The following is a 16,993-nucleotide window of genomic DNA, read 5'->3' on the forward strand; positions in this document are numbered from 1 at the left end:
GCGCGTCTGGCGTACTAAATTATAATTCTGGTACCTTTAATAACTATCGACTTCATTTTCAAAATTCATTGAACAAGATTTAGTTTTGGAAATCGGGGTTCTTTTTTTGATTCTGTGAAAAGAAGTTCGACTGAATTTGGTTAATAGTTAAAAATTTAAAAAAATGTCTAAAAGTGGTCATATGACCTTGCCATTACAGTCGTAGGTCATTGGGTAACATTGAGGTTTTTGTAACTAGTTATGTGTTTGAGTTCAAAGGCAACTTCTGTAAACGTTGGTTTGCTTTTAAATTAGAAAAATTGGAACATGATATGTAAAGCAGATATTTAATCCCAAAATTGAACGTAGTGAGTTTTAATAAGCTGCCAGATTTTCTAAAACTTATAATAAATTGATCATGGTGTCTATTGTGTAACAGTTGCTATATAAAATCCATACACATTAATATCTTAAAACACAGTATATATGTTGGTTAAAATACTGCCATTGGTGCACATGTCTGTCGGACACTGGTCTCATTTCAGTTGTTTTTCTCTTGTTCGTTGATCGATAGCGTTTGATTTTGTCAGACTTTATGGAATTCCTCGTTTTAATTTTACATTGGACTTTGATATTTTCTTGATATGGTTTTTTATGGATCATTAATAATGATCTTATTGTGATCTTTCGGACCTTTAACATGATATAATAATTTTGAATTTGCCTTAAACTTTTGCCTAAAAAAATGTATTGTTATCAGCAAAGTAGGTTAGACTTTTTTTGTTCATTTGATGATATTTCACTAAAAAATTCAATGGACTATGGTATATTTTAAATTGCTTCAGTATCCAAGTAGTGACGCTTTATCATCCTCACCTTGATTGTCTGATTCATTGACCATTATTCTCAGGATTAAATCAGGTTAAATATACTATTAATTTTTAAGTCTTCAGAAAGATTTCCGTTGATCCCATAAGTTCCTCACCTGAGTAGCAACATACCAACTTCTCCTGCATATGTAATCTACATTTCCTAACCCAGTAGCTCTTCAAGAGCTTGCAACTGCTACTCAGACTTTATAAAATGTCACCAGTGTCTTAACAGAAAGTTTAAGAACAAGGGTTTTGTCAAAGATCGTCTCTTTCTTTTTGTTAAAAAGGTAATCGGAAGAAAGAAATCCTTGTTGATTAATAAGACACAGTGGTCTTGAAGTATACAAGCTATAAAACCAGGTTTAATCCACCATTTTTTACTTAAGAAAATGCCTGTACCAGGTCAGGCATATGACAGTTGTTTTCCTTTTGTTTGATGTGTTAGATCGGGAATGATTCTTTTACTTAAAAATTTGTAAGGGTTCCACGGAACACAGTGTCTAGCCTACTTTTGCTGAAAATCACAGGCTCAACAAAAATGAGAAAAAAAAAATCAATAAAAATTTTCTTCTTGATACTATCTTTTGATTGTAAGAAGCTTTGTCCAAGTTTGGTAAAAATCCAGGATAGTTTATGAATCTATAAATGTTTCAAAACTAACTGCAGACTGTATGTAATGTTAACTGGAAGAAAAACTAAGTCCATTTTTAAGTAAAATACAGATACACAGGTACAAAATATTAACAAAATTTCCTTCTAAATACTAGGTTTTGATCATAAACACGCTTGTCTAAATTTGGTAAAAATTAAAAATTTAACCAAAGAGTGAATGTGTTGTTTCCTGGCAAAAAGTCCATTTAAAAGTAAAATAAGCAAAAAACGAATTTATTTTTTGGTACAAACCCAGGATAGTTTAAGAAAGTTATTAAACTTTTAAAAACTTTAACCACAGAGTGAATGTGATGTTTCCCAGCAGAAAAACTAAGTCCATTTATAAATAAAATACTGAAAAAATGGAATTTTATTTTTACAAAATGTACTTCTGGATACTATCTTGTGATCATAAACAAGCTTCTGTCCAAGTTTGGAAGTAATCCAGCATAGTTTAAGAAAGTTATTAAAATTTCAAAAACTTAACCACAGAGAAAATATTTGTGGACGTTGCCGCCGATGGAATGTAGGATCGCTTTTTTGACAAAAGTCAAAGGCTCAACAAAAATGAGACTACAATTCTTTTATTTAAAAATGAAAATACAATTTATATATTAGAATACAAATATTTAACTTAAATATGAGGATAAAATTATTTTACTTTAAAATTAAAAACATGAGAATACAATTATTTTACTAAAGATTAGAATACAAATTAAACATGAGAATACAATTATTTTACTAAAAATATTAAAATTAGTATTAAGTTAAGAAATAATTGTAGAAACATTAAAACTATAAGACATCAAATTACATGTATACTAGTCTATTGTAAATATCGGCATACATGTCTGTGGTGTGTTTGAGAAAATAACAGTTTCTGGAAATCTAGAATTTATTAAATTTTGAACCATGGTAAAAACGATGAATGTTAAGTATACTAAGTTACTCTTTGCACCATACTAACACCCTATACAAATATAGATAGGCACTATAATTAAAGCTAGTTTATATGTGAAAAAGTCGAGAAAAAATAAGATATATTTTGAGTAAATTTTCAAGATAACATCAGACATTATAAAATTACAATTTAACAATTTCCGAAACTTTGTGTCGGTTTAAGAATAAGACTTGTTATATAAATAAAAAAATATATTGTATATATATATATATGAAGTTATAAAGTGTTCTATCTGATATCAAATAATAAAAAACACACATAAACCTGTCAAGCATCATTATCTATCTTCTGCTTCTCCTGATCATTGTATCTACTGTAATCCATATCGTGTGCTGAAATACCCCTTTTCTGATCTGTGCTTTTCTTTTTTCCTTTTTGACTTGCAGGAATAGGTTTTAAATGAAAGGGTTTCCTTTCTGGATTTGATGAACAAATTTCAGGATTACTTTCTGTTTCAGCTGTTGATTTGTGTTCACTATCAAGGCTCTCTGCATTACTATCATGTAATTCAAACTTGATTTCTGGTGCAGTAAAAGCTGGCATGCGTGGTCTGGATACAGGTTTCATTGTTATATGACCCACAGGTAGATCATATGGAAGGCCAAAGTTCATATCACTGTTCTTTTTGGTTTCCTCTTCAGCTACATCTTCATGATTTGGTTTGGCAGTAGAGAAAGAAGACATTGCAAAGCTTGATGGAGCAGGATGTACCTTGTTCCTCCTTGTTGGGTTTAACAGTCGACCTATTTCAGGATTTAAAGCCTTGACAGGGTCTAACCAATCATTACTCTCATTCTGGTTCTCTTCAATATTAATTTGCTGTTTCAAAAGAAATAAATATTGTTAACATTCGAGGCCATTATTAAACACATCTGGTACATGTAGATAGTTGTCTCATTGGCAATCATACATCTTCCTATTTTCATAATGAAGTCAAAATTATCACCTTATGTAAGAGATGGATGAACTGACCTTTCAAGTCTTTACCTGCTAAAAATAGCTTTTTTTGTCTGCTATAATATCAACAAAGATCACAAAATATAATTGTAATTTGATTGATACCAGTATTTTAAATTTTGCTGTACTGTAACTGTAGATGCTTATATCATATTACCAAACAATTATAATACATTCAATAGTTGAAAATATAGCTTTGAATGCACGCTTGTACAATATTTCTTTTCCTTGTAATTGTACCAAGAAATGAAGTTAAACCATACTGTCAAGATTTGTGTTTGAAAAGTTCAATCGAGAAAGTCGAAAGGGGACTTTAGGTTTGCACTTCATCTATCTATCTGTCTGTCCATTTCATCCATCCATCAATCAAAACAGTTTTCTACACTTTTTTTCTTCATGACAAGTGGCACTGACAAGCTTATGTTTTTGTAGACTTAAAATGCATCTTGAGTACAAAATTATATTTTGTATCTTTGATGAGTTTTTTTTTTTTAATAATATCCCATTCTTGTTTTTTGTCAATGACAAAATAATATAATCTCACATACTGCAATTTGTGGAAAAATCAAAAGAATTGTAAGAGAACTTATATAAATACATTGTAGTCATTAATACCTACATGCAAACCTGCCGATTCAAAATCATCGTCAATGACTTTGTCCTGGAAAAAATAATTTTAAAGAAATATATATACATAATTTTTACATTATAGAAAATATCTTCAACAAAACCATTTGTAACAATTTTCAAAAAGAATATCCCCAAAAGGACTCTATTCCCTGTACACTCTTAATAACCATGTTTGGTGAACTGCAAAATCTTGGTAAAAACCCTTATTTTATAAAACACTTTACTTCATAATGATGGATTTATGGATTATTGTTGAATCTCCTGTGGGCTGTCATCTTGTATCACAGAAGTTTGAAAATACTGATCAGGGTGTTAGGCAAGTATGAAGTAGGGTTCATATACATATCACATCAAGTCCTGTATATGCATTTAACTTGTCACTGTAGGTTAAACAGCCATATATGCAAAAATTGTGCACATCCTGTTACAAGCATGAAATTTTGCATAGACCTTCCTCGACTATTACTCTTTTATTTCAGATAGGGAGGCATTTGAAAAAAATGTCTCACTTCCGGTAAAATCCAAAATGGCAGACGTCATACTTAAATCATCCCAATATCGAAGGCTAGCGTGTTAAAATGTCCTATTATCATGCTACTATCATAATATTTGGTACAGACCTTTGTTTTTTACTACTGTTGGATAAATTAATTAGATTAGATGTCTTATTATTTAGGGAGGGTAATTGAAATGTGTTTTAACGTATTGCTACTATAATTACATTGTGTATGAACCTTTCGTTGGTGCTTCTGATGGAGACAATGTATAAGACATATGTCCTAAAAACCCTTACTTCCGGAAGTATCCAAAATGGCGGACAGAGAAATATCAATTTTTTATTCAAATTTTCAACTTTTTTCAAAATGTAAAGAAAATGATTTTATTTTGTGCTGGTCATTTAACTTTTGGCTTTAAGTTATCCTCAAAACCACTCATTCTAGCATGTTGTAAATGTTTAGATATAAAATTGACACTTCCGGTAAAAATATGACGTAAATTTCAACGATCTATTTCTTCGATGAAGAGTTTTGGATAGATTGATTTAAACAAAATAAAATCACTATAGAACTAAAAAATATTTAAAATTACTGCTATTTTGCCAAAAATACATGCTTATTCACAGTCACAACCACATGTACACAAGGCAGTGCACAGGAGACCCAATTTTACACTTTGAAAAAACCGTGGCATCCTTTCTTACATCAATAATGTACAAGTTTCTGAAAAAATGATGAGGTCTCAGAATTAGTTTTTTTAAAAAGGGACCCTCTTTGTCCCTTCGCAATCCATTAGTGACAAGACTAGGTAGCATAAGAGTCAATCCAAAGCTGGTCTCACTAAACGCCTGCATTAGTATATTACACATTTGACATGCTTGAAAAGACTTGGCCAAGTCGTGGGAATAGCCTCACTTATAATGAGCTTTCCATTTTGTGCAACAATTGACTTTCTTGCTTCGTTAATCATGTTAGATCTGATAAGTTTGTGCGATCTTACAGAACAACCCCGGTGATTCAGGCTGATCAATCATCATTCTTTATGTTAAAGTCACATCTTCAAATACCATCTATGTCTCCCACGCAGTCTTTTTTTCCCTTTTCCAGCAAAGGAAACAGTATCACAACCCGTCATAAGGTATGGGTCAGAAATAAAAGTGTGTGATCACTAATTGCCTAGTGCATTTGAAAGGCCATTGGTAGATATTAATCCAAAGATTTTTGACTCCCCAAATACAATCCATAGTTGGTCTGCCCCTATGTCACGGAATAGCGAAATAGTATTGACAGCATCATCAGTGACAGTTAATCATGACTCGTTTAAGTGCGTGTTTCACTGCAGCAGACTCATGCACAATGATTTAAATGTCAGTCTCTTCATGTGAACATGGTGCTTCACTTAAAATACATCACGTGGTGAATAAGATAGAATATCCTAAGCATTTGTTGCTACAACTACCATACTCATCAAAGACTTCATTCACTCTTGTTACAGTCTCAATGTATTTTATTAAGATAAGGACATAATACCCAATCATCATACTCGTTAGGAAACACCTTGAAACTGTAACATGTGAACATAGACAATACTGGTAGTTTGAAAGCTGCTAAAAGAATCAAGGGCAACATTTAGGGGAAAGGGAATACACAGACAAACCCAGGATTAAAAACATCCTCAAAATTGGGAAAGTTTTATGAGAGATGACGACAGTAAGAAAGAACTTTTAAGTTTTCATTCAAAGGAGCTTGCTCAATACAATTTTGAGTACAAGGTAGTTGAAGCAACAAATGCTCAGGATGTTAAGTGTTATTCACCCCTTGACGATGTTTCAAGTTTAGCACCATGTTTACACGAAGAGACTGACATTAGAATAAAGATAGATGTGTCTGATGCAGTGAAACATAGACTTAACTGAGTCATGATTCAAACAGTCGATACTGATGTCATTGCTTTTTCGCTATTCCATGACATAGGGGCAGACAAACTTTGGTTTGCATTTGGAAGGGGAAAAGTATAAGATATATACCTATATCAATCAATGACCTTTCAAATATTGTTTCTCACATCCATAAATTCTGCCAAAACACATATTTTCTTACCTTGTTAACCTAATCTGTTTTTTTTTTTTTTTCGATCTTCCAAACAATATTACAGTCTTTGTAAATGTTGGAAATCAGCTCTCCGATTGTGGTTTGCGGCCTACTGAGTATGCTGATTGGGTATTATGTCCTTACCTAAATAAAATACCTTGAAACTGAAATACGAGTGGATGAAGTCTTGGATGTGTATGGTAGTTATAGCAACAAATGGTCAGGATGTTCTATCTTATCCACCACGTAATGTATTTCAAGTTCAGCACCAAGTTCACATTTAGAGGCAGACACTAAAATCATGGTGCATGTGTCTGATGCAGTGAAACACGCACTTAAACGAGTCATGATTCGAACAGTCGTTAATGATGATGCTGTCACTACTGTTTCACTATTCCGTGACATAGGGGTAGACAAACTATGGATTGTGTTTGGGAGGGCAAATCACTTTGGATTAATATCTATCAATGGCCTTTCATATGCACTAGGCAATGAGTGTTCTGAGTGATCTGAAACACTTATTGTTATCCATGTCTTTACCTGTTGTGATATGGTTCTCTCTTTGCTTGAAAGGGGGGAAAAGACTATGTGGGAGATATTGGTTGCATTTGAAGATGTGACTTTAACAAAAAGAATGATGATTAATCACACTTAATCACCGGGGTTTTACTGTAAGATCGCACAAACTTACCAGATGGGTATAACATGGTTAACGAAGCAAGATATAACTATTTTCGCAACAGGGACGCCTTTTGGAGGCTATTCCCTCAACTTGGCCTAGTCTTTTCCTAGCATGTAAATCATGCAATATACTTCAGTAGGTGTTTAGGGAGACAAGCTTGGGATTTGCTCTTATGCTACCCTCTCCAGGCGGGGACAAAGAGGATAACTTTTGAAAAACTCTTTTTGAGGCCTCATCATTTTGTCAATTTAAGCTTATATATTGTGGATGTAAGAAAGGATACCGCGGTCATTTTTAATGTAGAAAATCGGGTATCCCTTGCACTGCGATGTGTGCATGTCATGGTGACTGTGAATAAGCATGTATTCTTGGCCAAATAGTAATAATTTTAAATATTTTTTAGTACTATAGTGATTTTATTTTGTTTTAATCAATCTATCCAAAACTCTACATCAAAGAAATAGATTGAGGACTCATCTTTGAAATTTACGTCATATTTTTAACCGGAAGTGTCAACTTTATATCTAAACATTTACAACATGCTAGAATAAGTGGTTTTGAGGATAACTTAAAGCCAAAAGTTAAATGACCAGCACAAAATAAAATCATTGTCTTTACATTTTGAAAAAAGTTGAAAATTTGAATAAAAAATTGATATTTCTATATCCACCATTATGGATATTACCGGAAGAAAGGGTTTGAAAGACACATGTCTTATGCATTGTATCCATCAGAAACACCAAAGAAAGGTTCATACACAATGTAATAATAGTAGCAATACGTTAAAACACATTTCAGTTACCCTCCCTAAAAAATAAGCTTATTTAAGTACAATGTCAGCCATATTGGATTTAAACCGGAAGTGGGTTTCTGAAGACATCTAATCTATTCAATTTATCCAACAGTAGTAAAAAACAAAGGTCTGTACCAAATATTATGATAGTAGCATGATAATAACACATTTTTACACGCTAGCCTTCGATTTTGGGCTGATTTAGGTATGATGTCCGCCATTATGGATTTAACTGGAAGTGAGACATTTTTTTCAAATGCCTCCCTATCTGAAATAAAAGAGTAATAGTTGAGGAAGGTCTATGCCAATGTTCATGCTTGTAACAGGATGTGCACAATTCGTCTGAAATATGCTTGTAGCTGCCGGACTAGATGGGTATTTGTGACATGCATGTGTGAAACTTTTATACACATGGATTTTGTTACAAATCATGTGAAATTCATTTAAAATGAAGCAAATTCATATTAAATTACCAATTTTTCAAAAAATTTCCTTGCAACAGCAACAACTTAATTTCATGAAATATACTCTACAGATACAGTCAACTTTGTTTAAACCTGGTTGACTTGAAATTCTGGGTTCTTGGTCTGACATTAGACAATTTACTCTGTACATGATCTCTAAATCAAGAATTTTGATTGGTTGATTTTTGAGTCAGAGTACAATAATGGTACTTGAAGTTTTTATTAACACAAGGCATGATGTAAATTGAGAAAATTTGTAGTCCTTTTTGAAAGTTGTTCGTGAGTTATATTTGGAATATGACAGTAAAAAACATTAAATTTTAAATCATCAAGTTATTGTTTTTACCATTGTTTCATCTGTAGATTCTTCAGAGTCCTGAAAAAATTGACAGATTGAGGATTATTAACATAAATATATTCTGACATTAAGTTTTAACTAACTGTCAAATGTTTGTATATAGAACTACCAGATCAAGTTTTTACTTTTCTGGACGGGTTTCTTACATGTTTTACAGCGTAGTAAATATAATCATTCAGTATTCAAGCTCACACGTGAATGAAATTATATATATTCAGAATACAACATATAAATCAATATCAAAAAGCTGTGTACCTAAAGAAGATTTTAGATGAATTTGGCTATTTATTTGATGTATTTTTGACATATAACTCTTCAACGGTTTTGGTACTCATACATTCTCAGATTTCAAATGTTTGGCTTTGAGTGTTACTGATGAAGGTAAATCAAGAGAAGCGCTTCAGACACATGAAATTATTAAACAGGTTGTATTCAATCTTTTATATAGATAAATGGCGCATTACGAAAAGCATAAATGATATTAGAAAAATGCTCCCCTTAGAGCTGTTGGAAGACAGGGAATACTTGAATGAAACCTTGTAACAGAAATCTATACAAATTTTGGATTTTATAATTCAATTTTTTCTACAATCTTATTCTGACAAAATTACCACATTTGTATCCATTTATTATAAATTTTCTTTATCTAATAACACATCACACTGTAAAAAGTTTATGACCATTTGTTTTGTTTAATCATATTTTATTTGATCAAGTACAAATTGGATAAGACACAAGTGAAACAGACTTATAAAGTCTTCTCCATTGTAGGTTGTGGTAACCGACCATTTGCTTAAGTTGCACAAAGTGAAAACCTGCATAATCACAGAATGAACTATGTAAAAAAGACATGACAGCTTTATACCTGACTCCAAATGTCTGCTTTATCTTCTTTCTTTTGCATTCTAGTAAATATATAATGAAAGAAAATATAGATAAATCAATCAAAATAAACAAATATAACCAATCAGACGAAGTAATGAAAGACAATTCATAGATAGCCAGATCTTGTGATTTCCTATAGATTTAAACAAAATTAACTTATTCATTTAGACTTATGGATTAAATATGTGACTTATACCCATTAAGATGTATTTTTTATTAACTAATTCAAACTTTACAGTGATGCACCAGACGTATGACTAAAGCCAGTTACCACAACATTAATTGGCTTTAGTACGACTGGTTATGCACTAGCAAGTTTATTATTTAAAAGGTGGTTATGTCAGTAGGAATTGTTTACTTTTGATAAGCCCCCCCCCCCTTCCCTTCCACCATTGCTTCAAACCAACATAAATTGTCTACAACACCTATGAGAAGATATATTATTTATCATTGAGCAAGATAAATCTAAAAATATAAATCAATAAATCACCTTTTCTTCATATATCTACGAACAACCACAATGATGATTATAATAATAATCAGCAAACTTAAAACTATCACTGGTATGGTCCAAATTTTGAAACTACAATGAGGTTTATCTGGTGGACATCTACAGTCATACATATTAACACCATCAATACATTCATATGGTTCTATACATGGTGAACTTAGACATTCATCAATGTTCTCTTCACAGTATACACCAGAATATCCAGGTAAACAGACACAGTCATAATACAGGTCAAAACTTTCTGCTCTGCGAGTACTGGTGCAGGGGTAGTTACTGCCATTCTGTGCTGAAATAGCAAAAAAGGTAATTTATTGATATTAATTAGACAGTCTGTATAGAGTTGTTTTTTTACTTTATGCAGTTCTATCTAAATTTCTATCAAATCATTCTTTCATTTCAATTTTAAAGTTTGTAACCAGTTATTTATTTTCTGCATGCAGAGGTATTTCTTGTATCCAACTGAATGGAGTCTGATATAAAGGATTAAACAATTAGTTAATTTGGTAGGTCAATCCTGCAATGTATTCTGTAGTGTGACATGTCCATTGGTTTTTCATTAGGTTAATGATGATATTTACTACTTTCTATCACCCCAACAACATCAAATTCTTGATCACTATTTAAAGATATTAAATAACTCTAGTTGATGTCAAGTAATTATATCACAATCTTCATTAAGATAATGATAATATTTAAAATAAGTTTTAAAATAAGTTTGGTGTTATCCCTGTTATATGCAATATAAATTTAATATTTTTCATTATTTCCATCAATAAACATATATATACATTACAATTTTGTCGAGCCTTCGACTTTGGTCGAAAAAGCAAAAAAAACCCACGTTTTTCTGTATTTTACTTATAAATGGACTTATTTTTTTGGCAGGAAACATTATATTAATGTTATGTATTACTAAGTGTATATAAACTTATTGAGGTAGAAGGCATCTGTTTAGATTATCATGTTATTTTACACTAAAATAATCAAGCAAGTTAACATATTATATATTGCCACAACTGTGGTAGGTAATGGTATAGGCAGTGCCATATGGTTTTCATCACTTTAGATATTACAGTTCATTTGATAACAATTCCTAGTAACTTTTTAATAGTTTATATTGTCAGTTTCAATTATAAATAACATTTAACTCTGTGGATAAAGTTTTTAAAATCTTAATAACTTTCTTAAACTATCCTTGAATTCTACCAAACTTGGACAGAAGCTTAATTGTGTATGATTTTAAAATAGTATCCAAAAATAAATTTTGTAAAAATAAAATCCATTTTTTCCCTATTTAACTTTAATAAAAGAACTTAGATTTTCTGACAGATCACATAATATTCACTCTGTGGATACAGTTTTTAAAATTTAAAGACTTTCTTAAAATATCCTGTGTTTGTACCAAACATGGACAGAAGCTTGTTTATGATCATAAGATAGTATCCAAAAATAAATTTGGAAAAAAAACCCAAACATTTTCCCCCGTATCTAACTCATGAATGGACTCAAATTTTCTGACATGTAACATTAAATACAGTCTGCAGTTTTAAGTTTTTAAAACATTATAAGATTCATTATAACTATCCTGGATTTTTACCAAACTTGGACAGAAGCTTCTTTCAATCAATAGATAGTATCAAGAGGAATATCATTATTAATTTTTTCCTCATTTTTGTTAAGCCTGTGATTAACAGCAAAAGTAGGCAAGACACTGGGTTCAGTGGAACGTTTACAAATTTTTCCAACTTACGATGACAAGATCCATCATTGTGACAAGGTGATTCCATTATGACAAACTGTATGGTAACAACAGCTGATGAAGCATTCATAGAATCTGAGACATACAATTTAGCTACATCATATCCAGACACATTCATGGCCTGTTTGTAGTTCAATATGGAATAAATCCAGGACATAACATCTTTATTGTGTGGTAATATTTCACTGAAATTACCACATGGTTCACTGGCCACCTGGAAATATAACGATTATAAACTGTTTTGACAGAGATGTGTCTAGCTTTTTTGAAATTTTGATTATGCAAATGTCAACATTAAAATAGCAATATTTAAAAAGTTAGGTAAATATTCAATGAATCATGATTGAGGTTATAAGAAATCTCCATTTAAATGAGATGTGTCAATGCTAATACAACTGCCCTAATACCATTGACTAATTATAAGTTGTTCTTTTTGAACAAACCTAAACACAAACATTAATTTGTATATTATGTAAAAGTTTCCAAGTCAACGAAAATTGCAGAGGGGTGGAGCTATATATTGGTCCCAATGGAAACAATACTTACAAATGCCAATAAATTTAAATACCAAACACCATTGACTTAACATTACCATTTCATCTTAAACTGATCCAATTACAAAATAATACATATAAACTAAGCAAAAGTTTCAAAGTCAATAGACCATGACTTAAGGGATGGGGTAAAATATTCTCTATGGAAATGAGATGTGTTAATGCTGATACAACTTATTAAAAACACCAATTAAAAATGACCTATCACTAATGGCTCCCCTTGAACTGACCTAATCACAAACTAAAACATACTAACAAAGCAAAGTTATCAAAGTCAATAGACCATGACTGAGGGGGCAGGGCCAAATAATCTCCATGGTAATGAGATATGCCAATGCTTACACAACTGCATACCAAATATCATTGATCTACCACTAGTGGTTTCCCGTAAATTGACCTAATCACAAACTAATACATGTATAATAAGCAAAAGTTTCAAAGTCAATAGACCATGTCTGAGAGGGAAGGGCCAAATAATCTCTATGGCAGTGAGATGTGCCAATGGTAATACAACTGAATACCAAATATGATTGACCTGCCACTTGTGGTTCACCATAAACAAGACCTATAATCACAAACTAAAACATTGTTGCTGCCGCCAGAAACAGCATACCTATGTCTCACTTTTTTATTCTATCGAGCGAGACAAAAATCATCACTGGACTTCAAATAATTTGTTTAAAATGTTTTTCAATACTAATAAGTTATAGTATTAAGGGCATCCGATACAGTTTCTCGATTAAATGTCATTTTTATAATTTTGTAATATGTTGTAGGCCTTGGTGAGATATAAAATAAAACACAAAATAAAACATAGGTCACCGTGCTTGTTTTCGAGAAAATTGAGGCTGAAAATTGGGGATTTGTGCAATTTTGTATAAAAAATGGCAATGTTATAATTTTTTTGGAGCAGATATTTTTCGTCGTAAATTATTAAGAATGGGTTCAATCTGAAGCTGTGATAAATGACAACAAGGGAAAAAATAAATCACTACACGAATAACTATGCAATTATTCAAGCCTTGCTTGACATTGCAGACCAGATGCTCAAAGTGGTATTTTTTTAAACCTAAAAAAATGGAAATAAACTGTTTCTGAAAATGTCATTTTTATCAAATTTCTGCATAAACTGCATTTTGTCATGCTTTCTCCAAATCTCAAATAAAAAATATAGGTCACCGTGCTTGATTCCATGATAAACGCGATTTATCCTAAAAATTGCGTCCCCCCTTTGTAACCTCAACATTAGCGCCAAAGTGCACGACGTCGCTGGCAGACAATTCCGACGTTATCTCTGCAAATTACCAGCGACATTTTTCAGATGTATAAATATTGCTTGTAAAGTACTAACTCTAAATTGGTAATATTGTTTCCGGAAAAAACCCCCCATGTGAATGATAAATACCTCTCTTTTTGTGGTCTAAGTGAGAAACATCTCAAGAAAAACTTTTTTTAAAGTTATTACGGACTGTTGATAATTTTTACGGCTTTTGAAAACAAAAACAAAATCTTATAAAGGAGATTCTTCAATATGCTAAAAGATGCTTTTGTCCAGAGAGAGAAAGTATACAATAATTTTGATTTTTTTTTATTCTGAAAAAACGATTGAGGTAATAGCGAGAGGACTGGACAAAGGGGCCTATTACCTATGGGTAATTTCATTGGTAATTTACTATATATATTTTTTCACCACAGTGCTACACATTGCAGGGTACATACAATATCGCACATGCTTTGCATCTGTCTGTCCTTCCGGTCCTTGTGGTTAATTAGATTTTTCAAGTGTACAATTCTTGCCAAATTTCTATGAAACTGATATCGTATGGACATGTTCGAAAATCACTGCATATCAACTATTCGTTAAAAGAGTCAGTATGCCATTCGGAAATATTAACTATATCGGAAATTGCATTGTATTTGCTGTCATTCCGTCATTTCTATAGTGTTTGTAAAAAAAAAGGTCAAGAATAAACATCTGTGCTACAAGCTCATGATACGCCCGTAGTCTAATGAAAAAAACCCATAATGCATGTTTTTAAAATAACACGGGATGGTACAGGAAGTTATTGGAAGTATATCCTGACTCATTCCTTATCCTTATAAATAAAATTTGAATACAGATCGTTTAACCATCCTGAAAAAATAACCATGTTAAGTTTAATGGCATTAGGATAATATGATATACTGTACCATATTTACGACGGACAGCCGGACGCCGGACATTTTTATACCATACTATGTCAAATCAAAATGTTTACGGGCGTATGAAAATATTGTTGGCTACTGCCTTTAGAAATTTCCTTGGAGTTCGGTATTTTTGTGATGTTACTTTTTGTTTGATAGAATACATGCTACGTGGAGGTAATATAAACTTTGTTCTTTTATTAAAGTTGTATCATTGTTGATATAAGCGGAATACCATTATTTTTCTAACATAAATAATTTGAATAAATTGTTCAGTAATGAAGTTTACTTCTTCGTGTAAAATATTCGGTATCAGTTTTAAAAAAGCATTGTTGGTTTTCTGTGCTGTAATAAATTGACAGGTAATCGGATCCGGACTAAATCATGGTTTATGAAGGATAATGATATATTTGTCACTGGACGTTAAGCAATCAAAAATCAATCAATACATAGGACATAGTCTTGGTATATAGCTGGCATTTAAGGTAGCGCCTTCCCCATATCAAAATGATAATTGACATGCATTATATTACTAGTAACACCAAAAGGGTCAGTCATCTTGGGATTGCTTTACTATACGATATTTTGTCAAAGATCACACAGAAACAGTAATGTGTTTTATTTCTTATCATTTGATTAGCCTGTTATCCTGTTAGAATCAAATGCACTTATATTAATGTTGTAGAAGTTAGCATGCGGGAGAAACAGAAATTGGAGCACCAAAAAATTTACATTACGTTTCTTATTACGGAAAATTACACGCATTACGTCCCGCAAAAAGTGACGTTTTGCGGGAATACAAACGCTTACTGTCGCGCCAAGAGTTAACTCCCTTGAAACTGTATCGGATGCCCTTAAACATCTGAATTTTTCATATTTTCGTAGTTATTATAACAGATCTATTATATTTATATTGAATGCATTTGCATATTGATCCTATGTTAATCAAACTAGAACAAAATATGTTTGTGTGTGTTGTAAAGTACTTCATCCATAGAATTGCATTTCACTTTGCATACATAACAACACAATTTGAACTTCATGACCTAGTAAAAAGTTAAAATATCACATTGTATATAGATATCAATAGTGATTTCACACTTTGATCATAAAATGTCTCCATTGGAAAATTGTGTAATTCAACCTTTTTTTTCATTTTGAAGGGATCCTATAAAACACTGATTTTTTGCTGTAGGTCCTCTTATATTTTTTCACCTTTTAAAAATGAAAATAAAAAGCTTTTGACAATTATATTAAATACTTCACATGTTTGGATATGCTATACTTTTTGTATGTAGCCAACAGCATTAATTGTGCTTTTGTTATATTTCTTAAAGAAATAAATTGTTATATTTAAGGAATAACAGTAATTTAGTTGAAGAATTGCTACTGTCAATTGTAGATTTGACGGTGGCAACTCTTCAACTACAGTACGTACTGTTATTCCGATTCTAATGCATTACAAAAAGATTAAATATGATAAAACTTAAAAAAATGTCTAAATTTGACAAATAGAAAAAATCCGATGAATGATTTTGCCACAAGACGTCATGGCTAAAGGTGACGTCATACATATGAAAACTTACAAACTGGAGGTTATTACGTTACCTGTATGCTTCAAATTCGGATAAAATTACATTAAAACGGCAAATTTGAGGTAGGTGTTGTTTTATTTTCGATTTGACGGCAACTTTTAGCCAACGAAAAAAATTGTTACATCCATATTACATTAGAGTCAAAGATGGTAAGAAATATTGAAATATCATATTATATGAACGTAGCATTTTTTCAGTCAGAAACTTAAGGTTAATTATTTTAAGTTTACAAGCATTGCAATAAGATTATGACTGTTATAAATTTCTACACCCAAACCATATTCATAAAACTTTTCACAAAAGTAAGTCTTACATTCAAACTTTCTCCACAATCGTTTATATTTGGAATTGTTGTTTTTTCTTGCTTGAATAGGACTGCACCATAATTTGGTTGATACACTTCCATAAATAGATCTTGTTGTTCTACATCAAATGCTCCTATTATAGCAGTGAAATCTGATGTCCATTTTTTCTTGTTGAATATTCTCTTCTGTTCTAAGAATACCTGCATATAAATTAATTACAAAAATATTTTCAGTATTAAATTATGAAGGTCACTAAATAATATAT

General features: G+C 31.5%; 1 protein-coding gene across 1 annotated transcript in view; it reads right to left on the minus strand.

Annotated features, from left to right (window-relative positions):
- Positions 1–2,148: 2,148 nt before the first annotated feature.
- The window catches only part of LOC134692403 (uncharacterized), a 47,350-nt gene continuing 32,505 nt past the window's right edge, over positions 2,149–16,993 (minus strand). The window contains exons 20-26 of the mRNA XM_063552853.1: positions 16,737–16,928; positions 12,082–12,304; positions 10,311–10,617; positions 9,801–9,840; positions 8,924–8,953; positions 4,040–4,081; positions 2,149–3,282 (exon numbers count right to left, since the gene is read on the minus strand). Coding sequence (XP_063408923.1) covers positions 2,731–3,282; positions 4,040–4,081; positions 8,924–8,953; positions 9,801–9,840; positions 10,311–10,617; positions 12,082–12,304; positions 16,737–16,928 — 1,386 coding nt within the window. The 3' untranslated portion in view covers positions 2,149–2,730. The remainder of the gene's footprint in view (positions 3,283–4,039; positions 4,082–8,923; positions 8,954–9,800; positions 9,841–10,310; positions 10,618–12,081; positions 12,305–16,736; positions 16,929–16,993) is intronic.

This window comes from Mytilus trossulus, chromosome 12 (assembly GCF_036588685.1).
Source record: "Mytilus trossulus isolate FHL-02 chromosome 12, PNRI_Mtr1.1.1.hap1, whole genome shotgun sequence".
NCBI classification, from domain to species: domain Eukaryota; kingdom Metazoa; phylum Mollusca; class Bivalvia; order Mytilida; family Mytilidae; genus Mytilus; species Mytilus trossulus.